Source organism: Antechinus flavipes, chromosome 3, assembly GCF_016432865.1.
Source record: "Antechinus flavipes isolate AdamAnt ecotype Samford, QLD, Australia chromosome 3, AdamAnt_v2, whole genome shotgun sequence".
Taxonomy (NCBI): Eukaryota; Metazoa; Chordata; class Mammalia; order Dasyuromorphia; family Dasyuridae; genus Antechinus; species Antechinus flavipes.
The window spans coordinates 74,327,796-74,354,421 of NC_067400.1; the positions used below are offsets into that span (position 1 = coordinate 74,327,796).

At 36.5% G+C, this 26,626-nt stretch overlaps 2 protein-coding genes across 4 annotated transcripts in view; one reads left to right on the top strand and one right to left on the bottom strand.

Moving 5' to 3' along the window:
* KANSL1L (KAT8 regulatory NSL complex subunit 1 like) overlaps positions 1-18,463 on the top strand; it is a 156,232-nt gene extending 137,769 nt beyond the window's left edge. The window contains exons 15-16 of one of the 2 annotated variants that reach the window (XM_051983632.1): positions 1,430-1,474; positions 16,641-18,463. In XM_051983632.1, the coding sequence (XP_051839592.1) occupies positions 1,430-1,474; positions 16,641-16,781 (186 nt within the window). In that variant the 3' untranslated portion in view covers positions 16,782-18,463. Of the gene's footprint in view, positions 1-1,429; positions 3,159-16,640 lie in introns of those variants that run through there. The other variant, XM_051983631.1, reaches the window with a different exon arrangement.
* Positions 3,007-26,102, bottom strand: RPE (ribulose-5-phosphate-3-epimerase). Of its 2 annotated transcripts, none has more exons than XM_051983633.1 (6): positions 25,878-26,102; positions 19,807-19,886; positions 14,633-14,772; positions 14,078-14,212; positions 11,713-11,799; positions 3,007-5,236 (listed from the first exon to the last, which is right to left on the bottom strand). In XM_051983633.1, the coding sequence occupies exons 1-6, from the start codon at positions 25,997-25,999 to the stop codon at positions 5,114-5,116; spliced, it is 687 nt and encodes a 228-aa protein (XP_051839593.1). In that variant the 5' UTR covers positions 26,000-26,102; the 3' UTR covers positions 3,007-5,113. The 2 variants fall into 2 exon arrangements, with proteins under 2 accessions (XP_051839593.1, XP_051839594.1); XM_051983634.1 differs by having other exon boundaries at positions 25,889-25,980.
* Between the last annotated feature and the right edge of the window lie 524 nt (positions 26,103-26,626).

The window sequence follows — 26,626 nt, forward strand, 5'->3', positions numbered from 1 at the left end:
AACACATTGCTAGCAAAATGTTAAGCTAATGCATATTTTACCATACTTTTTTTTTTATCCTATATTTATAGAAAAAGCAAACTTCTGTCATAACCTTAATAATGGTGTTAACTAGTAGTCACAACTTTGTCCAATATTTGGTTCTGCTGCTGGAAGACTAGAACTTGAAGACTAGAACTACACATTATTTCTTTAGGATAGAGAACTCCTAGGTGAGAAACCTCTACCACTACAGTTAGGCAGCTTCTAGGGTTGCAGAGTTTTCTAAAGTATTTTTAGTTACTTGCGCAGGGTCAAGCTAGTATGTATCAGAGGTGTGAGTCTTCTGGATCCAAAGCTAGCTCTTATCTACTATAACCATACTGCTTCTCCTTAGTAATTAAAAATTAACTTTTCTGAAATTTGATTTCTTTGCATGTGAAATGTTATTAGTATCAAAAAAAAAAAAAGCAATCTGACACACTGGAAGTTTATAAACCTCCTGGTTTAAAAGAAAAAAAGGTGACAGGGAACTTAGTGATTTATTAAGAAAGTTAACAAATCAGAATTTTATGAATATTGCCTCTTTTTAAAAATTTAGAAAGGGCTTCAGAATTCCTTGGACAGATTGATTTCAACAAGCATAGTGACTAAAGAGAATATTCTAAGGGTCTGTAGACATGCTAAGTTTGTGATTTTTTTCAATGCCAAATAACAGCCATAAAATTCAGTTTAATCTTCCTACTAGAGGAGTTGAAAGGATTATCTTTCAGCCATCCGGTTTATCAGGAAAAATAGTATTTCTTGAAAAAAATAAAACTGCTTTAAGTAAAGAGAGGAAAAAGAATCCCAAGAGGTGCAGAGTGAAGTGGTTAATAAAGTGTGACACATGGAGAAGATGAACAATGTTTGAGTCTTTTCCCCTAGAGGACTGATCTGTAACCCAGGAGAGTGACACTGCAGTTTCTTGTTCTCAAGTCTTAACTATATAATAAACTCTTTTCCATTTCATGCAAAATAAATTGCTTGGGAATATGGGAAGGTAATATGTTCAATGGCAATAGAGAAAAGCCTGTTAATAGGTGAACTCCAGTTCCTCATAAGATAAGAGTAGAACAGCAATGAAAACCCAGGAATAAAGGTGCAATCAGGCAAGGGAACATCTTTAATTCACTGCACCCCAACTTGCCACCTCCACTACCATACTCTATGTGTTACTGAGGCAGCCTTATGTTGTTGACCTGATGTAATAGAGTGCCTGCACATTGAACTATATTTTCTTGCTTCATTTTATATTTATTCAAGAATCAGCAAAAATTTGTCTGGAGTAGTTGATCTTTCCTTTATCAGAAGAACCTAGGAATAGGTCTGTAAAATCTGACATAAGGCTTTATACATAATTAGTTATCACTCAATTGAAAATCATTATTTTTTTCCCTTTGCTTTTCAGTCAGTGTGGTGGGAACGACGGGCTTTTCCACTGAAGGATGAAGAGGTAGCCTTATTGTGCCAAGATTTAAAAACCTATCAGACTGAAAGGCCAAGCACAACTTTCCCTGGTGAAGTCTTCTGTAGCACTGTGTCAGATCACAATCATCCTCCAAAAAAGCAATCAGTAGACAGACTAGAAGATTGCAAACCTCCTGGTCTAGGACTCAGTAGTCTAAAGAAAAATAGGTGACAGGGAACTTAGTGGTTCATTAAGAAAGCTAATTAAACCAGAGAAAACAAGGCAAGCCCCTCCCCTTCAACCCTATTCAACAACAAAAGAATACCCACAATTCCAATGCATTAGAGTAACCGCATGTAATGTGTATTAATCTTTCTTGCTAAAAGACAGGTTAAAAATAAAAAATGACACTTTCTTTCCTTCGTGAACCACAAGAGAAAATAGTTCTTTTGGTCTCCAGACCCCAGGTGCAATAATCATTTCATCTTATTAGGCAAGGCCAGATCACTGACACCAAGAAAATGACCTAATTATTTCTTGAATTCTGGTGTCAAATGCCTGCTTTTTGGTACTGATACTTTCCCCCTTTAAGATGTACTATATGGTTCTGGTGTGTCAGATTATAGCATAATGGTTTTTTATTTTCTTAACAAATGAGAGACAAAAACACTGAACTCATCAAACTGCCTTACACATACTAAAAGTACTGTTATGTCTACCAACTCAGTTTTAAAATACACATATGAATAACCCTGAGGATATAAAAAGCAATACCTAGCTATATAGATACATAAACACAAAAAGATTTTAATTAAATATAGACTTCTGAAGATTGTTAACTATGGGGGAGTTATTTTTTTTTTACATACTTCATTACCATTAACAAGGGGAAGTCATTTATAAAATTCTTATATATAAATGAGATAATCTTTTATTTTTAAATCACTGATTTCTGTTAGACACAACAGGCTGTTTTCTGTTCACTCCAAAGAGAGTTTAATTGGTACATTAAGACACCATGTCTTTAAGATATTAACTTTGGCTTCACCTATATTTACTATTCCATTTCTCACTGTGCTACGAGAACCCAAATGGGTCTTTAAAATATGCTTATTTAAAATAATTCATGGAAAGGGAAATATAACCATCAGTATTCACTCAAAAATACTGTTTTGTTATGTTCCTGGCTAATGAATTTCTGGATTCCTTACCACACCTCACTTTAAAAGCAAGTGATGATTTGTTCATTCACATCCACTTCTATTCTAAAATGAGGCTGATCAGATTTATACCAAATCACATGCATTTAAATGGAATCCTTTTTTAAGCAAGCTATCATACCACTAGAATTTTGCTGTGTGGAACAGTTGAGGACAATTTTATAGAAATCACTTTTTTCTCAAGGAAAAGCTATTGCTTCAAGTTGTAGTACCCACATGCACTAAACTAACACTGGCCAGCTGGCCTAGTTTGTGTGATTTGACACAGTTTTCGTCAGAGATTGGAAACTGATACTGGACTCTGTAGGGGAAGGGAGAAATTAGTTCAGTCAAATTTCAGCACTGACAAGCCTCTGCTTGTGGTTTCACTGTACATTTATTTTTAAAGAAAAACAAAAACAAAAGCCTCACAAACACAAAGTTTGTCCAGAAAATTAAACTTGAATCTTGCTGTCATGTCTGATACCATGATCTTCTATGTAAGTTTTTTAATTAAAGTTATTTCTATATGTCTTTTGTAGTGTGAATGTGATTAAAATACTAAAACGATCAATACTAATCACTCTTTCATCAGATATATAAAGTATCAAGGAAAAAATTTCAAAAAAGCAACATAGCTTGGTAGTACAATTTAATTTTCAATGGTTTCCTTTGTGAAATTCTGTTACTTCAAAACTTTCCATTTCCTGCTTTCCAAAACACAAAGCAAGATAAAAAAGTCCTATTTTAAAAAGCAAAAAAAAAAAAACTACATACTTTAAATGCTTTAAGCCTAGGCCCCACCACACAGTATTCATTCAATCAACAAACAACATGTTTACAGTAAATATACCTCAATCAATGACATAAAATTTAACTTCAACCTGAGGTTAATTAAAATTCTTTTGCTCCCATTTTTTTGAAGCAGTCATTACAGTTATTATCTACATATCTGATTAAGCACAGTAGTTAAAAACTAAAGCTTTGGTGGATCACAGAATCTTTACCACCCACCACCACTAGAAGTGAAAAAAATAAAGGTGTCGGACATACTCTTGTAAGATCAAACTTCATGCATTTAGGGCTGTGAGATCCCAGAAGAGGACTTGGAGTTCCTGTCAACATCATACGGAATAATGTAAGTCAAATCCAAGTGCTGACTCCAAATCCCTGCACAGGTACCACTGTCTAATAGCTTAACTCTCTGAGTTACAGCTTTTCCTCAGCTGTAAAATGGAGACAATAACTATTCTGCTTCTTTTAAGAGTATTAGATGAATTGAATCAAATTCAGGATGCAATTAGTACCTGAGTGTCTGCAAGATTTGATATTCTAGATTCATAGATAGATGAAATTATTTCTTATCCAAGTTGGCACTAGTATAACCAACAACAAGTGGTGATTAAAGTCATTTGGAATAGTCCCCACCAGTTTTTTCTTTGTGATTAGTTGAGGACAGTCATCAAGAAAGACTTGTCTGACTCCTGTATTTCTGGACCCAGCTACTCGAAGGACCCTCTGAGGGTATTTCTGAACCTTTGATCTGGAAAGAGACAGTTCGACACTTTGAACAAGTATTGAACACATTTTGCAATAGGCATGAAACAGCCAGAAATAAAATTTTTTTAAATGTATAAAAAATAAACTCTTGTAAACATTATTATCCTCGGTCATCTTAGTTTAGTTCCAAAGTAGGTTATTGCGGAAAGTGAAGAAAGGGGAATGGTTTGTGTAATTTGGTCTACTAGGAGAATAAGTAGGTGGTTAGTCACGTGAAAATATGGTCAAGAGAAGCATAAAGGGAATGGCTGAGAGGGAGTGGGAAGAGATAAACTAAAAGGAATCAATCTCATTCTACTCACAGCATGGAGTTTGGATCTTTCTCCCAAGAAATCAAGCCCAGTGATTGATTCATATAAACAAATTGGATATGGAAAAAAATCAACTGATGATAACAAAAGGACATCTTTTTTTTTTCCCCTAAAGAATGCTAATAAGCAATGCAAACCTTTTTATAATGATGCAGTTCTCTTAAGAGTAGCAGTATTATCCATTTGAGTCCTTTTTTAAATAAGCAGCTGCTGGGGTTTTTTTCTTCTGCTTTTGAGAGGCAATTTGGCTTTTTAACCTCAGGACAAGGCATCATAATATATTCCTTTTATAAAAACCAAGTCTTCCAGTAAAAACAATGTGGGTTTTTGTTTTGTTTTGTTTTTGGCCACATGAAAACTTAATTCTTAACTCTTTAAAAAACCTAGTAGTCGTCATGTATGGAGCCATTTCCATTCTCAGCATATTTGTGTTTATGTTGAAGTCAACAAAATGAAGACAAACTTCTCAGGATAGACACTGGTAATCACCTCCCCAACAGCAGCAATGGCCTGAGTCTTGAGCTTGTGTTCTTGTGCACCAGTGAAAATGAGGCTGAATAAGCTGGTCTAGAAGGAGGTGGACTGGGCACGAGGAGTAAAGCTGTCTGGAAATCTCATCTATCCAGAGAGCGTTTCTGAGCAGCTTCTGAACAAACATTTCTCAAGAGATTAATGACAGATCTGGGGTCTTCACTCCTCATGATGGCACTACCAGAAACAATCATATTAGCCCCTGCCTGAAAGAGAGAAACACTGAGGTTAATCAACTGTACACAAGAAGAGACAGAACATAAGAGTTCACAACAGACTGTCAAGATGAATGTTTCAACCTCAGCATCTGATTGGAATTGATATAAAATATTCCCTTAATTATCTGAAAAAAAAAAAGTCAACATATAAACATTTAAGAAAATCTCAAAGTACATAAATATCAAGATGAATATAATACTTTTCAAGTTCCTCCAATAAATATAAAAAGCAATAAAGTACTTGGTAAGTATGTGGATCTTTTTATAAGATGTGAGTATGAGATTTTTTCATATTTGCCAAGAAAGCAGAGATTAAAAAACATCTTTAAACCTCGATTATTTCTAATACCTTCTACTCTTTTATACTTATATACTATTAGAGAAGTAATGTGCACAGATGAGTAAATTAAGACATTTCCATTTCTTGGAAGTTAAAGAGGACAATTATTAAAGACATGAAGATAATATATTAACACACAATTACTTTGGAAAGACAGGCAGAATCAGATCAAGTAGATTTAAATGCAGAACAAGAATCTGTATTTAATCCTACAGGCAAGGAGCCACTCAAGCTTCATGAGCAGTGAAATCCCACCAATCTATATTTTAGGAATATTTCAAGGAAGGTACGGACTGACGGCAGGCGACCAATTAGAAGGCTATTATAACAGCCCTAGTTAGAGGTGATAAAGGGAGTTGGCTACAGTATGGAACCCAATATTACATGAGGCCTGCCTGATTACAAGAAAGTTTAGCAGAACTATGAGCCTCTTCTCAGTCTCTATCTTAGCCTAAGTTCACATACGCTTTTGGGAATGCTTTATCACATTTGAATGTTGGCTGTGCAGTTCATTAAAAAGCATTTTCCATGAAATGCTAGCTAATTGCTGACTTCTACACTGATTTTTTAAAAACCCAAATGTAAGTTCTAAATTTCCTATTATATTTAATCAAACACATCATTAGCCTATGTCCTTTAGATCCTATCAGCCTGTATATTAGCTATTGCTCCCAGGTTTCAGTCATCTACAAATCAGTTCGAGGATAGGGCTTTACCATCTCTGTCTTTGGCCATTCTTATGCTCCTAACAGTACAGTAAATTCATATGCCTAACAGGGCCTTATGCTCCTAAGAAGACATTTCTTCACATCTTGCCCCTTTCTAAACCTATTCTCTCTCCTACCTAGGCTGGACCTCCCTCTCTCAATGCTTTCCTTAATTCATTTCTTCTGCTCTTAGCTTTACCATCCTCCTTTCTCAATCTCAAATCTACAATTAACCAATTTAACTCTACACCACCCTCTTTCTCTCTTGAGTTCTTTACCCTCCACCTGTTAATGCTCACACCTTGCCAAACCCCAACCCTGGGATCATTTTCCTTCCCTTTCCCCCCAAACTACTCCATTTGCTGCTGAATAAAATTGGAGGAAATAAAGCATGCTTAGTCCACTACAAATTTAATAACTAATCTCAACTTGTCCCACACTGAAAGCAATCTTTAAGCTCCTTAATTTATTTTATCCCACTTTCACACAATCCCTTTTACCCTTTTCACTTGCCTCACATTTCACCTTACTGAGAAAAAACTGAGGCTATTCCCTTTTCTACCTTTCCCTACATCTCAAAACTCTTTTGACATCATCTCCTATTCCCTTTTCCACTTTTCCAGTTTCTTATAGACTCTTCTCACCAAAGTAAATTAACATTCCCTGAATCTTCTTTTCCACTTGTCTTCTCCAGATTGTCCTTGCAATTATCCTCTTCCTGCTCTAATCACCAATCTCTTACTGTTTGTTACTTTTGTTTGAGAATGTCCCAATTTTCTCAATGCTAAGAACATTCCTACCACCAACTACTTAAAACTATATTCTTCTACTTTGGTCTTAGAAAAACTAGCTACACATATCTTTTCTACTTGCTCTTTCTTTTTCTCAAAAACTCTATAGGCCATTTGACTAAAAGTAATTAAATGTTAACTGAATTTGTTAACTACAACTGCTGTCTCCTTAATTATCAGTGATCTCAACCGCCAATTCTCATAGTCATTCCTCAATCCTTAATTCTCCAGCTCTCAGGAGCATCTCATGCTGCTGTCCATCCTCTCCTCTTCTCTCTAGGTCGCACTTGGCTTTCCTGTGAGACCAACTGCTCCTTAGGCTCCACTGTTGGTTCCTTGCTGATATTTAATGTCCTAACTAGGAATTTAGCTGAAAACTCTGACCTGGATCAATTTTTTTTCTGCCATTAAGTTTTCTAATACTGAATACATCAGCTCCTCTGGGTTTTGTCATAACCTCTCTTCAGAAGACCCACACATTTATCAATCAAGCCTAAATTCGAATCCCTTAATCAACTACCAATTGTATGTTTCAAACCAGATGTTCCAGAGACATCTGAAGTTTAACTTGTCTAAAAATGAAATTCACCATCTTTTCCCTTTTTTACAAATTTTCTTCCAGGGGCACAAATTTTCTTCCAGTCACCCAGATTCAAAGACAAAGTACCTCAACTCTCAAATCACTGCATCTATCCAATTCACAAACTTTGTAACTTCTACTTCAACTCTTGAGTCATTATTTTTCTCATACATACACAGCCATCATCTTAAGCTGATTTTTTGAAAATGCAGATCTGAGAATTTCAATCTCTTACTTTAATCAGAACCAGTGCTTTTAGGATCAAATAAAAACAGATCTGTTCAACTCTTAAGAGGCCGTCATGAACTGGCATTAACTTAACCTTTACAACATCATTACACAGCATCACGTTTCCCACACTTTATTATTGTTAGATGGGCCGCCTTGCTCCTTTACATTAGCTGTACCCCAAAACCTAGAATGCACTCCTTCCTCAGCTCAATTTCTTAGAATCCCTTATTTTGGATCAACTGCCATTTTCTCCATGAAGCTTTTTCTCAATGGAGAAAAGCTGCAGGTATTCTCACTTGTCACAATTATATCGGATTTCTATTGTATAAGCTTGTATACAGTCATGCTCTTTTTCGGTGATTAGAATGTGAACAACCTTCAGGGCAGGGGTTAATTCTTTTTTTACTTTGTATTCCCAGCACTTAGCACAGCTGACACAGAATAGCTATTTAATAAAAGACCGCTGATAGAACAATATATGATTTTAAAAGTCAATAAGCACCTGACAAAACCAACTTCTTCTGGAAAATCCTCACCACTACTTCTTGGGCCTAGTCATTCAAGTAGCTCCAAATCAACCTGCCTCGCTCATCTTTTCCATTTTGCTCACAAGAAGGGCATTAAGAAGTTCTGTTGATGTCTATCTAGGTAAACTAGCTACAACATTTCCTAAAGTATACCAACTTAGGAAATCTGCCAGAGAAAGAAAGTTAGTTTGGCAAAACTTGTTCTAAATGAAACCATATTAACTAGATCACTTTTTTCTTTGAGGTGCCCACTAAACATGTCTTTAACGCCAATATTCTAAGTTTTGCCAAAAATTAGTCAAGTTCACTGCTTTACTATATGCAGACTCTATTCTGTTTTTTCTTTCAGGGCATCTGTCCTACTTTTCCCTAGGGATTGAAAGATCGATCAAAAAACATATAGAGTGAGAAATGGATTATCTTGGTTATGAAACAGTCAGGAGGACAATGTCACTGGATGGAAGGATACATGGCAGAGAGTAAGGTGTAAGGAAAGTGGAAAGGTAGGGAGATTAGTTTATGAAGGGCTTTGAAAACCAAACAGAAGATTTTATATTTGGTTGTGAAAGCAACAGGGTGTCACTGGAGGGGGAAAATAAGATTAGGCCTGTGCTTTAGGAAAATCACTTTGGTAGTGGGATGGAGGCTGGATTGTAATGGAGAGAGACTTGAGTCTCACCAGCAGTATATTTCAGTAGTCCAGGAATGAGTTGATGAGGACCTGTATCAAAATGGTGACACTATTAGAGGAGAGAAAAAAGCACATCTGAGAGATGTTGCAAAGGTAAAAAACAAAAGATTGGATATGAATGGTGAGAGACTGCGAGGAATCAAGGATGACACCTCAGCTGACAGATTGGGAGGATGGTATTCTGAGACAATAATATGGAAAATGCAATTGGTGGGGAAGCTTAGGGAAGGAAGATAATGAATGAGTGCAGTTGTAGCCATGCTGAGTTTAAGATGTTTACTGGGCATTTAATTTAAGTTCGTCTGAAAGGCAGCCAGAAGTAGGATACTGAAAGTCAGCTGAGAGGTTAAGGCAGTATAGGCAAATTTGAAACTCACTAACATAGAAATGTTAATTAAACCCATAAGAAGTGATGAGATCACCAAGTAAAGTAGTACAAAGAGGGAAAACCCCGGGATAGAACCTTTTGGAATCCCTACAGTTTGAAAGCCTGATTAAGATAAGGTTCCGACAAAGGAAAATGATGAACAGTTTTAATACGTAGGAGAACCAGTACAGAATGGTATCCCCAAAAACCTAGAGAGAAAAGAACATCAAAGAAAAAGGGTCACCAAGCATCAAAGTCTGTTACACTACAGAGACATCAAGAAGGGACTGAGCGAAAAATGGCTGTTGGATTTGGAAATTAAAGAGATTATTGGTAATTTTGGAGAGAGCAGTTTTGTTGGGATGATGAGGTTGGATTGTAAGGATTAAGGAGAAAAAGTGGAGGCATCTTTTGTAGACGACTATTTCAAAATGTTCAGATACAAAGGACATAAAGATACAGAATGATAAAGGGGACAGAGGATGGAGGGAGACAGAAAAGTTTGAAGGCAGAAGTCACAGATTCAAGATAAATAAAAGTGAGGATGACAGAAGGGCAATAGAGTTAAGAAAAGGGAATGGGATGGGATTGCTTTTATAGAGGTTGACCTTGATTAAGGAATAAGAGACAGGAGTGAAGGAAAGTAGTTAAAGACATCTGAACAATAGAAGAGAAAAAAAGGGACACTTACAGCAAACAGTTAAAATTTTTTCTGTAATATAAAATTGAAGACAGTTCTCAGCTAAGAGACTAAAGGAAAGGAGGTCATGGGGAGGTTTTGAGAAGGAAATGAAAAGGTTTGGAAAAGCCACCATGAAGAAAATTTGTCTGGTAAACTGTGAGGCTCAATTGAGGTGATGGAACAGAAATGTGAAGTGGACCCAGTCAGAACAGTTGTGTGGTTTTCAAACCACTTACATCCAGTAGCACATGTGTAGAAGCCAAGGCTGAGGATGATGGGAGGCAAAGACTGAGACCCAATAAAGTACATTGTTGATAAGATTAAGTGGGTCAGAGACTGGGGAAAAAATGACAATGCACAGGTGAACTGCTTCACTAAGAATCAAATTGAGAAGAGGAGAGAGTGGCTGTACAAGACAGCTGGTCTGGGAAGCAACTGAGAGGTCAAGAAACGGTAGAGGACAAGGTGGAAAGCCAATAGATTTAAGTACTAAATAAGGTAAGATAAGGGGTTTAGGAATTCTTGAAGATGGAGATAGAGATAGTGAATATTCAGGTAAGGGTGCTATCACTAAAGAGGAGGGCAGAGGATACCAGATAGGTAGGAAGTTACTACAATATTTTAGGAAAGAGGTTATAAGAACCTAATGTGGGAAGAAATAGGATCCTATGTAGCAATACCTGTGAGGCTTTTGCAACTGACTGGATAGAGTAGGTGAAGGAAAGAGAACAATTCAAGAACAAGAATTTTTTTTTTAAGTAAAGAGGGTTCTTCCAAGGATAGGCATGCTTGCTTTGGTGATAATATGTATTCTCTTTTGTGTAATCTTTAATTATTCAAAATGAAAAAGAGTAAAACCAGGAAAACAACATATACCATGACTATGATATCAAAAGAGAGCAACAACAAAATTTATCATTCTTCTACTTGGGAGAGGCAGAGGATAGGTTCAGAATGTAACATCCATCATCAAAGGAAATCACCATTGGTTGGTTTTGCTTAATTATTTCTCATTGTTATAAAGGACGATTTATTTCAAATGATAGGCTGGACAGGAGGACATCTAGAAATGACTGATTTTTAAAACAAGTATCAATACATTTTCAAATATATACACACACACATACGTAAATGGAACTTTTGGGGGGAGGAAGGAGAGAAGCCGTGATGAAAGTGTCATCATTATCTGCAAGACATAATCTTCGCTTTCAAAGGAAAAATGCCTAAAGACTTGCACTATAATATGCCTTCTTTTTTAGCAGCAAATGTGGGAAAGGAATCTAGTCCACAGGAATTGTTCCCTCAGGGTCCAGGACAGGAAATGATTGTCCAAAGTATTGCTCAGATGAATTTGCTTTCCCATCACTATTTAAGGTAACTGGTCTTAGAATATAACTTTGCTATACTAAAACCCCAGACTGTATTTGTCCAGCCAAAGTCAATTTGAAAAAGGAAAGAGGAAAATTGCCCTAAAAGTTTAGTTGGCCATAGTTAGGAATTTTTAAATCCCTAATTTATTTTGCTTAGGAACTTTGGGAAGCTTCTTACCTCTGCACATTTGTGAATTGTGTCAGGACCTACTCCACCATCTACTTCAATATCCAGAGAAGGGAACTGGGTCCTCAACCAATGAACCTAGAAACAAGGACAGGAAAAAAAATCTGTAAATCCTAATCTGAAATTTGTAGAAACAGTCTAAAGCAGTGAATATTTTCCATTAGAGTTTTATAGTGATCAAATTTCTTGCAAAATAGTCATTTTATTTTATTTAAGTCTTAGGGAAAAAATTGTAAGTATTAAAATCCTATGGAAAAATAACCCAAAATGTCCTATTTATGTAAGGGGATACTTAATATGGAGACCATCGATTTGAAAATCCCTCAGAAATAAGTTTAAATTACTATTATTTGCAAAACACTTTTACTTTATAAAACTGAAGATAATAGTTATCATCTATATAGTGCTTTGGAACTCAAAAGAGAATAATGAGGATGAAAGCTTGGGGTCACCTTAGAAAGTTTTTAAAACTAACCAGGATTTTACATTTTAATGCAGCGGCAATAAGGAGACATTAGAGATGATTAAATAAGGGAATAAAATGGTCAGATCAATCTTGTGTTTCAGGAATGTTACTTTGGTAGCAGAATGTAGGAAGAACTTAAAGTGAGGAGAGGCTTGAGACAAGGGGACAACTTAAGAGTCTGTTGCAATAATCCAGATGAGAAGTGAAGAAGACCTGAACTAAGCAGATATCTCTGTTAGCAGAGAAGAGAAGGGTCACATACAAGAAATATTGTGGAGGTATAACCAACAAGACTTGGCAAATGATTAGATATAAATGGTAAATTGAGGACAACAGTGAAGTTACAAACTTGGCAGAGTAGATGGTGGTGTCTTCACCAGAAATCGGGATTTGTAAGGGGGAGGGTTTGGGGGCTACTATGTTGAGTTTGAAATGTCTCCAGAATATCTAGTTTGAAATATCCTATAGACAACTGATTATCTGAAACTGAAACTCAGGTGACATTGGAGCTAGACATGAACAGCTAGGTAATCTGCATAGAGTTAATTATAACCAACAGAAGCTGTTGAGGTTACTGAGAGATTACAAAGAGAGTAGGGATTAGGACATAACCTTACGGAGCATCTAGAGTTAGTGGGCATTATTTTTTGAAGAGTCAGCAAAGGAAATGGAAAAAAAAATAGTCAAAGCTAGGAAGAACCAGGAGCAAGCAGTGTTAAGGTCTAAGAGAAAAAGGAACATCAAATTTGACAAAAGAGTTTTGGTAATTTGAGAGAGCAAGTTTAGTTGAGGGGTGAGATCAAAGGCCATACTGCAAAGACAGCTACTGTAGATAATTTTTCTAGGATATTAAAACACATTTTACTGGCTTTCTAGTCTTTTTTGGACACTACTTCTGTTCAGGCACTCTTTGTTCCTACCAGACTAATCTCCTTGTTGTCCCTTGAGAGGAGAAAATGGAGCCTGAAATTTATAAAAGATTCCCTTAGGAAGGATGAGTAACTAAATCAGAGAGAAAGGGACAGATAAAAGTGTAAGTTAAGACTTAGCATATGAATGTATGTGGAAGGTAAAGAAATGTGAAGAGATGAAGATGACTCCAAGGTTAAGAGTGCCAGAAGGATTGCTAAAATTCAGCACTTATGGGAGATGAAGAAGGGTGAAGAGTTGAGAATGATTCCAAAGTTGAGAACCTAAGTGAATGGAAGGATGATACGTGTTAAGGACCATGCCTAGGTGAAGGGGCAGGTCAATTCTCCTAGAGCCTCCACAGCTGTAAATAATAAACTTGAAAGCATTGCAAAGCAGCCTTCACAGATGTTGTTTGTGGATTGGGAATGAAATAAATTGGAGACAAAAGGAAAGAGGAGAGAAGTCAGAGAACGCAACTGCCTCTCAGTTTCCTTGTATCACCATGTATCTCACAAAAAGAGAATCTACAGGTCTGAGTTAGAGTTCCAGCAGCCACTGACAGGTGGCTCCCGTATTACAACAGATATATGGTGTTTTCAATAAGAAAAGGCAAGAATTTGGAAGAAAGGTGGGTTTGAGGAAGGGTGGCGAAGGCTACTGCTCATTTCTCTGGATTTTTTCAAACTTGCATCCTAAAGATGAAGATAATGAAGAAGAACCAAATATGGTTGAATTTAAGGAACAGTTTCAACTAGATGTTTGTATTTAGAGGAGAGACTAAAAGAGTAGTTAATAAGAAGAAAGAGTGAGGTCACAGACTCAGCAATGGTGTGCAGCCAAAACGACAAGCAACAACAAGGAGGATAATGTTCTAATGTTCACAAAAAAGAGCAAAACTTGTGAAATTAAAAAAAAAAAAACTACTGATTTTCATGACACAGATAAATAGCTACATCTCGACATCACCCTATGTATTACCTTTGGCATCATATCTTCCATGAACTTCTGCCCTCCAAACCCAGGTTCCACTGTCATGACTAAGGCCATATCTATCTGATTGGCCCATGGTGCCAAATACTCAACAGTAGTGCCAGGTTTAATAGCAAGACCAACCTATGACAAGAGGACACATGTTAGTCTATGAATCATTACCCTCATCTTCTATCAACAGTATATGTTAGACATAAAACAAGTCTTCTGAGGCTAACAAGTTCCAACTACACAGATAATGTTTTGGATAAACACACCAACTAAAAGTCTCCAGTGGCATTCTTACTATTTGGGAATATATATCAATTAATGAAGGCAAATAGAAACTTAAAAGTATTCATGTTTAACACTTTCTAGAAGTAATTTTTGAGAAATGTCATTAGAATGATTTATGTTTGAAAAAGGATTAAGAAATAATCAGAGAATGTTGTTTGGACGAGGAAATCTAAAGATTAACTCAACAGTGACATGCCCAAGATTGTACTTGGTTAATGGTAGGAGATGTACCCAAAAAAAAAAAAAAAAGCAGACACTGCTTCCTACCTTCATGCCATTCTCTCGAATATCTTTAATCAGTGCTCCGGGGTTCTCTGTAGCTTCCAGGTGAAAGGTATATTGATTTGCTCCAGCAACAGCCATTGGCTTTACCCACTGTTCTGGTCTAGAAACCATCATATGCATGTCTGAAAGTAATAGCAAAATTAAGTATGAACAAAGAGACCCGATTGATTTATATCTTCCCAGTCAATTTGAAACTCCAGCTATTAAATGCTCTTGTGTAACACTACGTAGAGATTATTAAACATGTTTTAACACCTGCTGATGTTACCTCCCTTAATGGGGGATAATAACAATGATTTTTTTCCCTCCTTATATTCTTCCCTTTCTGAAGTATCTTGAAAACTGATATATGGTTTTCAAATCTGTGCAATTTTCAGCAAATTTCTTTTATGTGTATTTACTTCAGTCCAACTGATTTAATTAGCTTTATTTTCCTAAATATTATTTCCACTTTCTTATATAGTATATGAAGTAGTGAGATGTTAGAATTCTAAAAGTACAGTTCCATTATCACAGCTATATAAAGATAGAAAATCTGTTCCACTTTGAATGTACTGTATTTCATTTTAGTTTCATCTTAAAATAATAAAATCTCTACCTCCTTATCAGTTTTTTTGTGGGCTCATTTTTCTCCCTACTATTCTCTAACATGGATAATCTTCCACTACATTTTTTCATAACTGTTACTCAAATGAGTTAATACTTCAAGCTGGTGTCTTTTCCAGTTAACAAATTACTAGCTTCCTGGAAGAAGCAGATGCTGGGCTCTTTAGAACTTTAGGTTAATTAAAATCATAACTGCTCTAAGATTTGATGACAATCAAAGTCAATATCTTTACCTTATTATTTTTTGTTTTTCAGCAATGACTTTTTTAGCTTGGAGCTCTTTTACATGTAAAATGCCTCATTTTCATTTTTATCCTTTGTTCTATTTTAGTATTGATAATGCATTAATAACTTGACTGATTCTAGACTCTCACATCAGTAACTCCTCATATGTATTAAGATATATTAAGATAAAAGATATTTACTTTTTTTGGTGAGGATATTTAGTGCTCACCAGAGACTTATGACTAACTCCTTGAAGAATACTTTTTATGACATATGGCTATAAATCTGTCATTTACATTTTTCTGACCTCTTTATTTCTTAACCATGCACTATAATTTGAGATTTTTCACTATGCCAACCTTTCTGACACAGAATCTCAAAACTGGAAAGTAGCCAAGAGGACATCTAATCTGAATCATACCCTTGGTACAACAAAAAATAGTGATTCAACATTTGCTTGAAGATAGCACACCTTCTAAGACAATCCGTTCTATTTTTAGGCCAAAAAAAAATTTTTTCCCCTCCTTACATTGAGAAAAAAAATCGCTTCTTCACCATTATTATTCCTAGTTGTGTCCTAAGACAAGTAGAACAAAATCTAATCCATTTTCCACATAGTTTTTTGTTTCTGCCCACCTTTCTTAGTATTTCCAAGTCCTTCAAATGAGAACTCAAATGACATGTACTGGGGCTCTTTGCTATCCTAGCTACCTTTCCCTAGACATTCTTCAGTTTGTCAACTTCCTTTCTAACATGTGATAACTAAACTGAAGAATCACTGTATGCAATTAAATTCAATAAATATCCACTATGCTAGCCACTAGAAATAGAAACAAAAGTTTCATCCTATAGGAGAATGATACCACCCATACAAATGAACAGAAAATATTTTCAAGAGGTTGGGAAGGATTTTCAGAGGGGATAGGCCTTGAAGAGTTCTTCTAGATATTCTACAAAGACCCAGAGATCAAACATCCCAGGAATGGATAACATTCTAGGAATGGGGGCCAGCTTACACCAAGGCAATGAAGCAAGAGACAGAATGTTATATAAATGAGAAGTAACAAGATGTAGAATGCACACAGAAAAGTAATATGAACCCTAGTATGGGAGATTGTTAAAAGCTTCAAATGCTAAAATAGCCTGTGTTTTATCCTAGAGGCAGGAGGGAGCCATTTCAACGTCCTGGGCAGTGCTTCGGTCAGACCTGTGTATGTTCGGCTTGTCAACTTGGCAATTATATGAAGACTGGATTACAGAAGGAAGAAACTTGAGGCAAGGTGATCAATTAAGAGATTAGGGCAATAGTAAATGTTCAACTAGGGTGGCCATCATATAAGTAAAAAGAAATACAAGTTATTTAATGTTGACTTGGTTTGGAGGTGCTCTTATGACTAGGATTTTGCTCCCCCCAACCACTACAAGAGATTTTGTGTGTGTATGTGACTATATATATATGTATTTATATATATAAAGCTAGAATAATGTTCTTGGGACATTTTCTGCCTATATTTAAGAACTGCAAACAATGCAATTTCTTTTTGCCTTTAAGAGCACAATAAAACTACCATGCAATTGGCCCTACCAGATTGTTACAATGCCTTTCCCCTTCTGTCACCAACCCCTCCCCCCCTTTTTTGCAAGGAACAAAAGGAGGCAGTAGAGAGACTTAAAAAAATCTATTTATGCTCTGACTCAAGGAAAACTTTGGAATAGCAATAAGAAGATACTGACTTTTTCACAAGCAATCAGTCTAACAAGCCATCAGTTATAAAACAGGCTTTATTTAATAATCAAAAAAATTTACACCAGCTCAAATCAGAGCCTCAAAATAGGGGAAAACTTCTTTTCCAGTGTCCAAAAAACCCTTCTTTCTGTTGGGCTTTAATCTTTCCTTAGAACCTACATTGTTCCCACAATTCATCACATTTATAAACTTATAAAGGCCTATAGGGTCTAGATTGCTTCTCAGAACAAAAGGTTTGCTGATGTACTGATCCTTTATTCTCTCCTTGTTCATTCAAATTGTACAAGTCTCTTTCCTACTCTGAAGGAGTCTTTTTTTCCTTCTCTTTTCTGAGGTTCAGAATCGCCTGCATCTGACCACATGGTCCCTCAGTGAGGCCACATTTTTCTTTCAAAATATTAGTTTACCACCAAGCCAACAATGCATGTGGCTTCCTAGAGTCTGCACAGCCTATGCTTAGTTTAGCTTTAATATCTTTGTTTTCTAGTTTTACTTACAGCAAGAATGTCGATATGGATTATTTTAATTCCTACAGCAGTATGCCACCAATGTACAAAGGTCTCATATTTATAAAGGTTTAGTATTTTTTTAAAAATGCTATTTTTATTGTGTAAGGAGGAACTTCTCTATAAATGCAGAAAAGAACTTAAGGTCTTAAGAGCTTTGCCTGGCGCAAGAGGGTGAGGTGCCCAAGATCACAGAGCTAGCATGGAACCCAGGGAGGCCTTGGAACCAAATCTTCCTGAATCACAGGGCATCTCTCTATTCCAACATGCTGCCTCACATTTAGATTACAAACAATTCTTGTCTTAGATTACAACTGTTGGATTTTTTTGCTAAAAATCTAACAGTTCTTAGCATCTCATGCTCTCTTTTCTGCTGCTTAAACTTGATAACTAGATAAGGGGGCTGTGTAGGAGTCACATTTTATTTTTCATTTAACCTCTATACTTTATCTGCCCAGTTCTGTTTGTGTGTGTTTGAAGCAAATGGGGGTTAAGTGGCTTGCCCAGGGTCACACAGCTAGAAAGTGTTAAGTGTCTAAGGCCAGATATGAACTCAGGTCCTCTTGACTTTAAGGCTGGTGCTCTATCCACTGAGTATCTAGCTACTCCCTGCCCAGACCTTGCTAGCAATAAAGTTCACCTCAGTCCATACCTGAAATAATTATTAATAAACAATAATTTGGGAAGATACAGAGTTTTCTTCTTCTTTTAAGATTTTAAAAACTCACCCTCTAGATGAACATTACTGATAAGGAGACTGAATTAAGCTTTCTCAATACTAGTCTGATCCCACCCAATCTTATAAGAAATTTACTTTAAGGTGGAGAAGGCCATTGTGTTCAACTCCATAATAGGGGGGTGGAGACAGATCCTTTTGCTAGGACAGTCCAAGGGTTTCTCTGTTCAAGGGTGATAGGATGTCACTCTCAGGTCCTCATAGAATACCTACTCTTGGAAGGGCAAAACTATGAACCTGCTTGCCATCACTATTTTTGGTCTAAGAGACAGCCAAATGACCATTCTTTGATTAATAATGTGCTGGTGTGATTAATAATCAGAAACTGTGTCTTTTGAACCCTTTCAATCAAAACCTTATAACAAGGTAGTAAGAATACAAATAAAAAGAATTCTACAAGGATATGATTGGTTGCCTTGGAAGAATCAAACAAACCCTTCAATCAAATTGCTGACCGGCTACCACTCAACCTGTATTCTGGAACACAATAACCGGTATCATTAGATACTTGCTTTTCTACGATCATTAGAGACAAGGTGAATGCAACACAGTAGTTCTAACGGGACAAGGAGATATTTTTAGACAGGATGGGTGTCTGAGACAATAAAGATCTTAATGTCACAAATAACCATAATGGTATGGTTACAAATCTAGAGCCATTCTTCAGGGGAAGTCAAGTGGGCTTTGGGAAGCATTGTTAACAATAAGGCTGGCAGAGGTGATGGAAATCCAGCTGAGCTATTTAAAATCATAAAAGATGATGTTATTAAATGTCAGCAACCTGAGGAATAAGATAAAAACTCTAAAAAGTATAGGTAACGATCATTAAAGTAATGAATTATTTTATATAGTCATGTAGTAACAATGAAGTTGGAATTGTATCCTTTAATTGGGGGAAGGGAAGAAGAAATGTGTCCTGAAAGAAGTAAGGGAAGAACAGAAAAATTATTTTGTTCCTCTGAACAAACAACTGAAAATAAAAAGCAAACAAATCTTAATATTTTACATTTAAAAAAAATTAAAATGCAATGTACTGCAAATTTCAGGTCTATACAACCTCAGAGGCTGCATTCCTGATAGGAGACATTATTTAAGAGTGAAAAACAGAATTATACAAGAAAAAAATAACTTTCAAATCAATTCAGGTTTTATAAAAGGCTGGATTTAAGGAAGAGTACGGTTAAAATTTAGACCATTAAAGTATATGAAAGCCAAATAATCAAAAGCAATAATCTCTCACGGCCCCCTCCCCTCCCACATTGGATATAGAAGCAAACTGTTTTGCATTTAATTTAACTAGCTATACCACTGTGTTTAAGATTTTGTTATTACTTACCAAAGAAAGGGTCTTGACCTAACTGCTTTCGAAGGCTTTCTACCACAGGGTGACCAAAGGTGATATTGGGAACAAAATGCCTACAAAACAAAACAATTATTTTTTCATTGGAATTAACTTCATTTCCTTCACATTTCAACAGTAAAGATTGAAGATGAATAGTTTACAATGTCAGTATTAAGTAAATTTAAGCATGCTTATTTAGAAAACAATGGTCACTTAGAAACAGACTACATTCTTAGGATATTTTACACATCTCAAATACAGTATCTTAGCTAACAAAATAACTCCGGAGGAAGCAGGGCAAATCAATAGTAATCTTTCTTCAAAAGGACAAAATAAACTGAACTGAGAAAGGTTAGATGGCCTGCTTGTGAATTAGTTTGTACAACAGCTGGAATTGGAGTCCACTGTGCATACTAATAGCCAAGTAAACTATCATGCTGACTCTTAAGTATGTGTCATCCATATAAAAATCTAGATCCTACACATTTGCTTCCAAAAACAATGCTAACTTTTGACCATAAACTATATCCCTCTCATTGACTGGTATCCAATTTCAAAAGATTATCAATGAAGTCAGGTAAGATTCAGCAAGCATATAGTTAATGACATGAATTTGGACATCATAAAGCAAAAAATGAGATAGCTGAAGTGGATTACCATAAGAACAGCTTCAGGGACAGTTTCAAAGTCAAACTCTGGCAATCTACAGATTGAGTCACTATGACACTACCCCAACTGTATTGATTTTCAAGTTGACCAAGTATTCCTAAGTTTATTTACCCTCTGGAACAAAAGATAAGCAGTGAAGTCTAATGAATAGTATATTAGAAAGAGCACAATGTACTGGATTCCAGGCCCTGTATCTCTAAATTTGTGTAAGAACTAGGCACACTACTTGACCCAGTTTTACTAATAGTGTTTTCAACCTGTTTTTAAGAAAAAATGCTTTCACCTCAGTGGAATATTGGAATATTTAAAAAAAAAAAGTTGTCAATGACTCTCAGTTTACATCATTCATTAAATACTTATAGATCAATATCATTTACCAGGATACATTCCAAGCAGTACATAGACAAAAAAGGGAAAATTATGGTATATTCAGGCTAAAGAAACTTAAATCTAGTACTGGTTTCAGGTAATTTTTCTTTTGCAAAGTCAAAACAGATACATTCAATGAATATACTTTATAATTAGCATTTCTGAAGATTTTTCATTTTTTTCTTTCTTTCTTTTAAACAAATAACCCCAAAAGACCAAAAAACATGAACAATCAAAGGATCATAAATTTTAGTATGGTAATAAGAAGATTGTAGTAACTGGTGGCTCTTTTATGGTTAATCAGTGGTCATGATATAAGAAGTACTAACCTACTTTTTGGCCCTTCTATCCAGTAGTGGCTAAAGATTACTTTCCCTTTGCTGAATAAATTCAACAGAGGATAGGGGGATGAGTGTTCACTTACCCAAGGCCATCTTTAATAGATGGCATCTGAAAAATACAACACTCTATGGTCAATGGGATAATGTGTCTTTTTGGACCTAGCTAGGCTGTCAAGTCACTGTCAGCATGCATTCTACTCTAATAGATGTTATTGAATTAAAACAGTTCCAAGGGATGGAATTTGAAGAATGTGAAGAAACAAAGATTTTCCTCCAAGTTAGAAGAATCAGAAGACTTTAGTTGAGTTTCTCTTCTCAATCTCACCTGAGGTAATTTTTTACCCCATTGAACAAGCAATACTTAATTGTTTACTAGTCAAAAGTAAAGGAATTTCTATCTGGAAAATCCTCACTTTACATCTTAGAAACTCTTAATCCTATGATGAAGTGGAACAAGTCTGCAAAGTATAACATGTAGCAATAGTATTTAAAATTACAACTAACATTTCAGATCCCTTTTTTCTTTCATAGATCTGTTAGGATAAAAATGTAATTGTTAGTTCCCTGTTTTAAGTTAGATCACTGACATTTTATAGTTTCATTGCTGTATAGCTAAACAAACTGGATATCTCATATACCTCTCCAACCCCCCTAGTAAGTCAAAGGTAGTAAAAAAGGTTTTAGGTTGCACTATATAGTGTATCAGTAGAGATGTAACTTGAATCCAGATCCCTTCAAAATTAGTTAGTGCTCTCTTGCTCCAAAATGAGAAAATCAAACATTTTCCTTTACTCCTGCTAAGGATGATTTGGAAAGCTTTTCCCAAAAAGAATGAATTTAGCATATATATATGTATATATAAAATGTTGTCTTCATATTTTCTACACACACACACACACACACACACACACACACACACACACACACACATCCTTCTTATATTTCCAGCAAATCAGTGAAAGTTCTTAAGTTTCTGTTTGGAAAAGCATATGGATGGAAGGGATAGAGAGGACAGACCTAGAAAAGATCCAAGTTTTAATGGTATATGAGGTAATGAAAGAAAACAAGCCAATTCACCTAGGAGAAAAGGAAAACCACAGTGACAATATAGAAACTCAGATAAAACTGACAAGATGGAGAGAATGGATATAAGGAATTCAGAGGGTGTAAACATTGCCTTCCTCCCAGCCCCAGCAAAAAATCCCAAAACCAAAACCCAACAACAGAAAACCTGTCAATGTTAAATAAAATTATAGTCAGATCATAAAACAAAGATGTCTTCTCTCCCCCAGAGTAAATCTATCTGTAACTAACACACTGCAAAATTATGGCTGGTGTTTTAACTATGTTCCTTTCCTAAGTTTGACACCAATATACAGCATTTGGGTATTTCTTAAATTATCTCAAGTCTATCTGCCTTCAGCAATCTTTTGTTCCCGTGGCCTCAGCTTTCTAAACAATTGTTTTAAGACTAGCCTTTGTTACTTCTGGTTCTACAAGTATCCAGTGATCCACCCTCCACCTAGGAAGCTCTTAACACAATGAAATAAATTAAAATTACTTTGTATATAAGTACCAAAGAGTACCAACTAAATGTGGGAAAGCAACAAGATATAAAAGAAGCCCAGAATTTAGCAAACTGGGTTAAATTATAGGTGTTAATGCCCAATTCAATATTTAACTATGAATGTTACAACTTCTCTGAACCTTATTATCCCCTTCAGCTTGGCACACAGTAAGCACTCAATAAATACTTTTAAATTTATTCCTTCATTGAAATGGGAATAGTACTAATTAGTCAACTGAATAGATGTTAAGATCAAATGAAATGTGAAAGTACTCTAGAAGCTTCACAAAAAGTTGAGACAAATGAAAACATGAGGAAAAATATGAAAAATTTCTACAAAATCTAAGGGTTTACTGCTATTTGACAAGAGAACTCTGAAATGTAAAAAATGGCATTAATTGCTACGAGACAAACGAGAGATTTTGAGTATTTGAAAGAAGGTACAATATAACATCCTTATTAATAGTTTATTCATTTTATTTTTACTGAATACAGACTGTTAAATATCTATTGCTATACCATCCTAACGGTTTTTAGTCTTCTTTTCACTCCTCCCACCTACCCATCATTCAAATCACTACCAAAATAATCTTTCTTATGCAAACATGGATCTTGTCAATTCTCTTAAAAAAAAATCTTCAGTGGATCTCTTCTGCTTGCTACTAAAAACACAAATTCCTTATCTCTTATTTCCCATGCTACCATAAAACCTTTGTCCCCTTAACTGTCTTTCCCCAAGTCCCTCTCCTGTGCTTAGAACATCCCTTCTCTAATTGTCACTTTCTGACAAGCACTCCAGTAGAAGGAACCATTCATCTCCAGTTAGGGGGAGCTACATTCAAACCCCAGCTCTACAACTTGTTATCTATGTGACTTCAGGCAAGTTACTAATTTGTTTTGAACCTCAGTTCCCAGATCCGTAAAATGAGGAAGTTGAAATGAAAGAAGTCTCTTCTAGTTCTAAATCTAGTTTGATCAAGCTAAATGTCATTTTCTACAAAGTCTGTCCTGATCTTCCTGGATGGCAATGGACTTTCTCCCTTGGACTTTTCTATAGAATTAGTTGCGAAACTTCCTAACAAATGTATCACTACAATTTTTATGTTCATGACTTTTATCCTTTTGCTAGATAACCTCCAAGATGATAACTATTTTTTGAGAATAGTAATCTTACCTAAACTCTATCTTCCTCAGCAAATAGCACAGAGCCCCACACAAAGTGGTAGTTTGCTATTTGCTAAATGTGAATCTGTTGAACTCCCCTGAGTGGAAGGTAAAAAAAAAGTTAACAGCAGAAAGCTGTCCTTATGTCTGTTCAGGTAAACATGGGTCAGTGAAGTAAGAAAAACAAAGAGATAGAAACCAATAGTAGACTTGGTATTGGTGAGGATTTTTTATACTTACACTGCACATAACATACATGAGACCTGAGCATGATATAGAAAATGTGAAAGCATTTGTTCCAGAGCACTTAGTTCTCTTAAATGTTCACATAAAGAGAGTCACGGCAGTATAGTAGATAGAAAGCTGACCTTGGAGCCAGGAAGAGCTAGATTTCAAGTCTAGCATCTGACAGACTGTGTAAAGCCTGACAATTATATAAGTTATAGAAAAGGTGACACGTACTGGCACAGGGGGTTTCCATTTTAGCAAAGAAATCAAAGGACCAGTCTTTATTCCTGTTCTCAGTACTTCTTTATAGTTAATAATCTGTGAGGCCCAGAAAATTGAGTGCCAGACTACTGACAATAAGATGCACATTCTAATTCTGTACAAAGTTTCTTTAAAAGTAATTACCCCAACAGGTCTTTATATATAATATGTTTACATATTTATGTATTCATAGTTATGTACACACATACTTACATGCAATTAATATATTTTTATTCTAATTCAGGTCTTCTTACTTTTTTCCACTCACAACACCTTTTTTGCCTAAGAAAATTTTGTGACCCAGTCTATATAGGTTTATAAAATAGGGAAACAAATCAAACATCTACTAATAATAAATCATAATTCTGTGATCTCCTCCCTCCTCCCCCCCCCCCCCCATTTAATTATGAGATCCCTTATAGAACTGCAAAGTTCTAGGGGAACCTAGTTCTAGGAATATCAACCTCATCAAGCAAGGTAAGTAAAGAAGTTGTCTCCCGACTTCAGCCTCAGACACATAATAATGATAGCTAGCATTTATATCTTGCTATTTCACATCTATGAGGCAAAGACAGCTAGGTAGTAAATCAGATACAGGGTCCACCTGATGAGCTCAGGTACTTAGTAGACTTCCTGAATAAGTCACTTCACCCCATTTACCTGTTTCTCATCTGTAAAATGATCTGGAAAAGGAAATGGCAAACCGATCCAATATCTTTGCCAAAAAAAAAAAAAAAAAAAAAAACCCAAATGAGTCAGATTTGATTGAATAACAACCTATGAAGGAATAGCTCATTATCAGCTTGTAGTAGCACTTTGAGCCTTAAATGGTTTTATTTTCAAAATAGAGGAAAGATTATTTTCAACATTCACACTTGCAAAACTTTGTGTTCCAATTTTTTTTCTCCGCATGTGCAATTTTCATTACATACACACACACACACACACACACACACAACACACACATATTTCCACATTTATCATGCTACTCAAGAAAAATCAGATTAAAAAACCATTTTTAAGGGTTTAAAATTGCAGTAAAACTAATATTGTGTCTAAAACGAGACCTCGAATAAAATTTTTTAAAGTAGTATTTTTGGTCACCTTGTTGACCTAAGTTGTCAACTGTCCTAGCTGAAAAGAAACGGGAGAGCGGGGAGGGGAGAGAAGGGAATGGGGGTGGTGAGGGGGCGCAGCCCTGCATTTGGGGTCAGAGCTCTGGGGGCCTGGTGCCCCTGCCTCGCACCTCTTCTCAGGGCTTCGGTTTTCTCGCCAGAACATGCACTGGTCAGAGAGGCTCGGACGCACGCCCGATCCCTCCAAGCCCGAGGAGGGACCCAGAGCCCGGGGCGGCCACGGCCCCTTACCCCGCCCGGCCCCAAGCTTGCCGCCCAGGCTGCCGGGGAAGCATGTGCTGCAGCAGCAGCCCCACACCAACCCCGGCCCCGTCTCCCCGGCGAAGTTACCCGTCCATTACATCCAGGTGCAGATAGTCAGCCCCAGAATCCAGCATACGGGCGCATTCGGCCCCCAGGCAGGCCAAGTCGCTGTTGAGGATAGACGGACCGATTTTGCAACCAGACGCCATGGTGGGTGCAGGTGCCCGGGCCGATCGACTCACAGAGAATGTGGAAACCCCTGTCCACCCCTTCCTCCCCTTCCTTTCCTTCCAGATCGCGTCTTCCGGGTGCCGACGGAAAGGGCCGCCCTTCCCATACAGGAAGTCCCGCCTCCGACTCGCTGAGCCGAAGAGGGATGTGGGGCGTGGCCAAGTCACGTCCGCTCTCAGAGAGATGGGCGTGCTGCGCGTACCCGGATAAACTGGGTTTTAGCTTATTTTCTTTAGATCCATCTGGCTTCAGTTGTATTGTCATCTTACCTGCTTTCTGCACTTAAGCGCAATTCAGAGAAAAGACCAAAAGCGGTCGTGACAGAGTGGGGATCGTGCTTTCCTCTTTGTCACCGCAGCTCTCGGCTCGTTGGAGGCGCTTAATAAATGTTTGTTGACCGACTGTCATGTCAGGTGTATCTGGCACCTGGCTGCCCATTCTAGACCTGTCACAATCATAAAAAGTTCACGGAAATTTTGGATGCGTTTCTGTACTTATCCCCGACTGCAATTAATGGGGCTTACCAGCGACAAGAAGAGTTAATTGCAAAAATGATATGATTAAAACAAGAAGCTTGTACTGGTATTAACAAAAGTCAGGTTTGT

Coding starts and splice junctions, on each gene's coding strand:
- RPE (XM_051983633.1), bottom strand. CDS start 25,999: ATGGCGTCTGGTTGCAAAATCGGTCCGTCTATCCTCAACAGCGACTTG. Junction 11,800..14,077: donor TGGAAGATATGATGCCAAAG/GTAATACATAGG, acceptor CCTTGTTTCTAG/GTTCATTGGTTGAGGACCCA. Junction 5,237..11,712: donor CAATTCACAAATGTGCAGAG/GTAAGAAGCTTC, acceptor TCTCTCTTTCAG/GCAGGGGCTAATATGATTGT.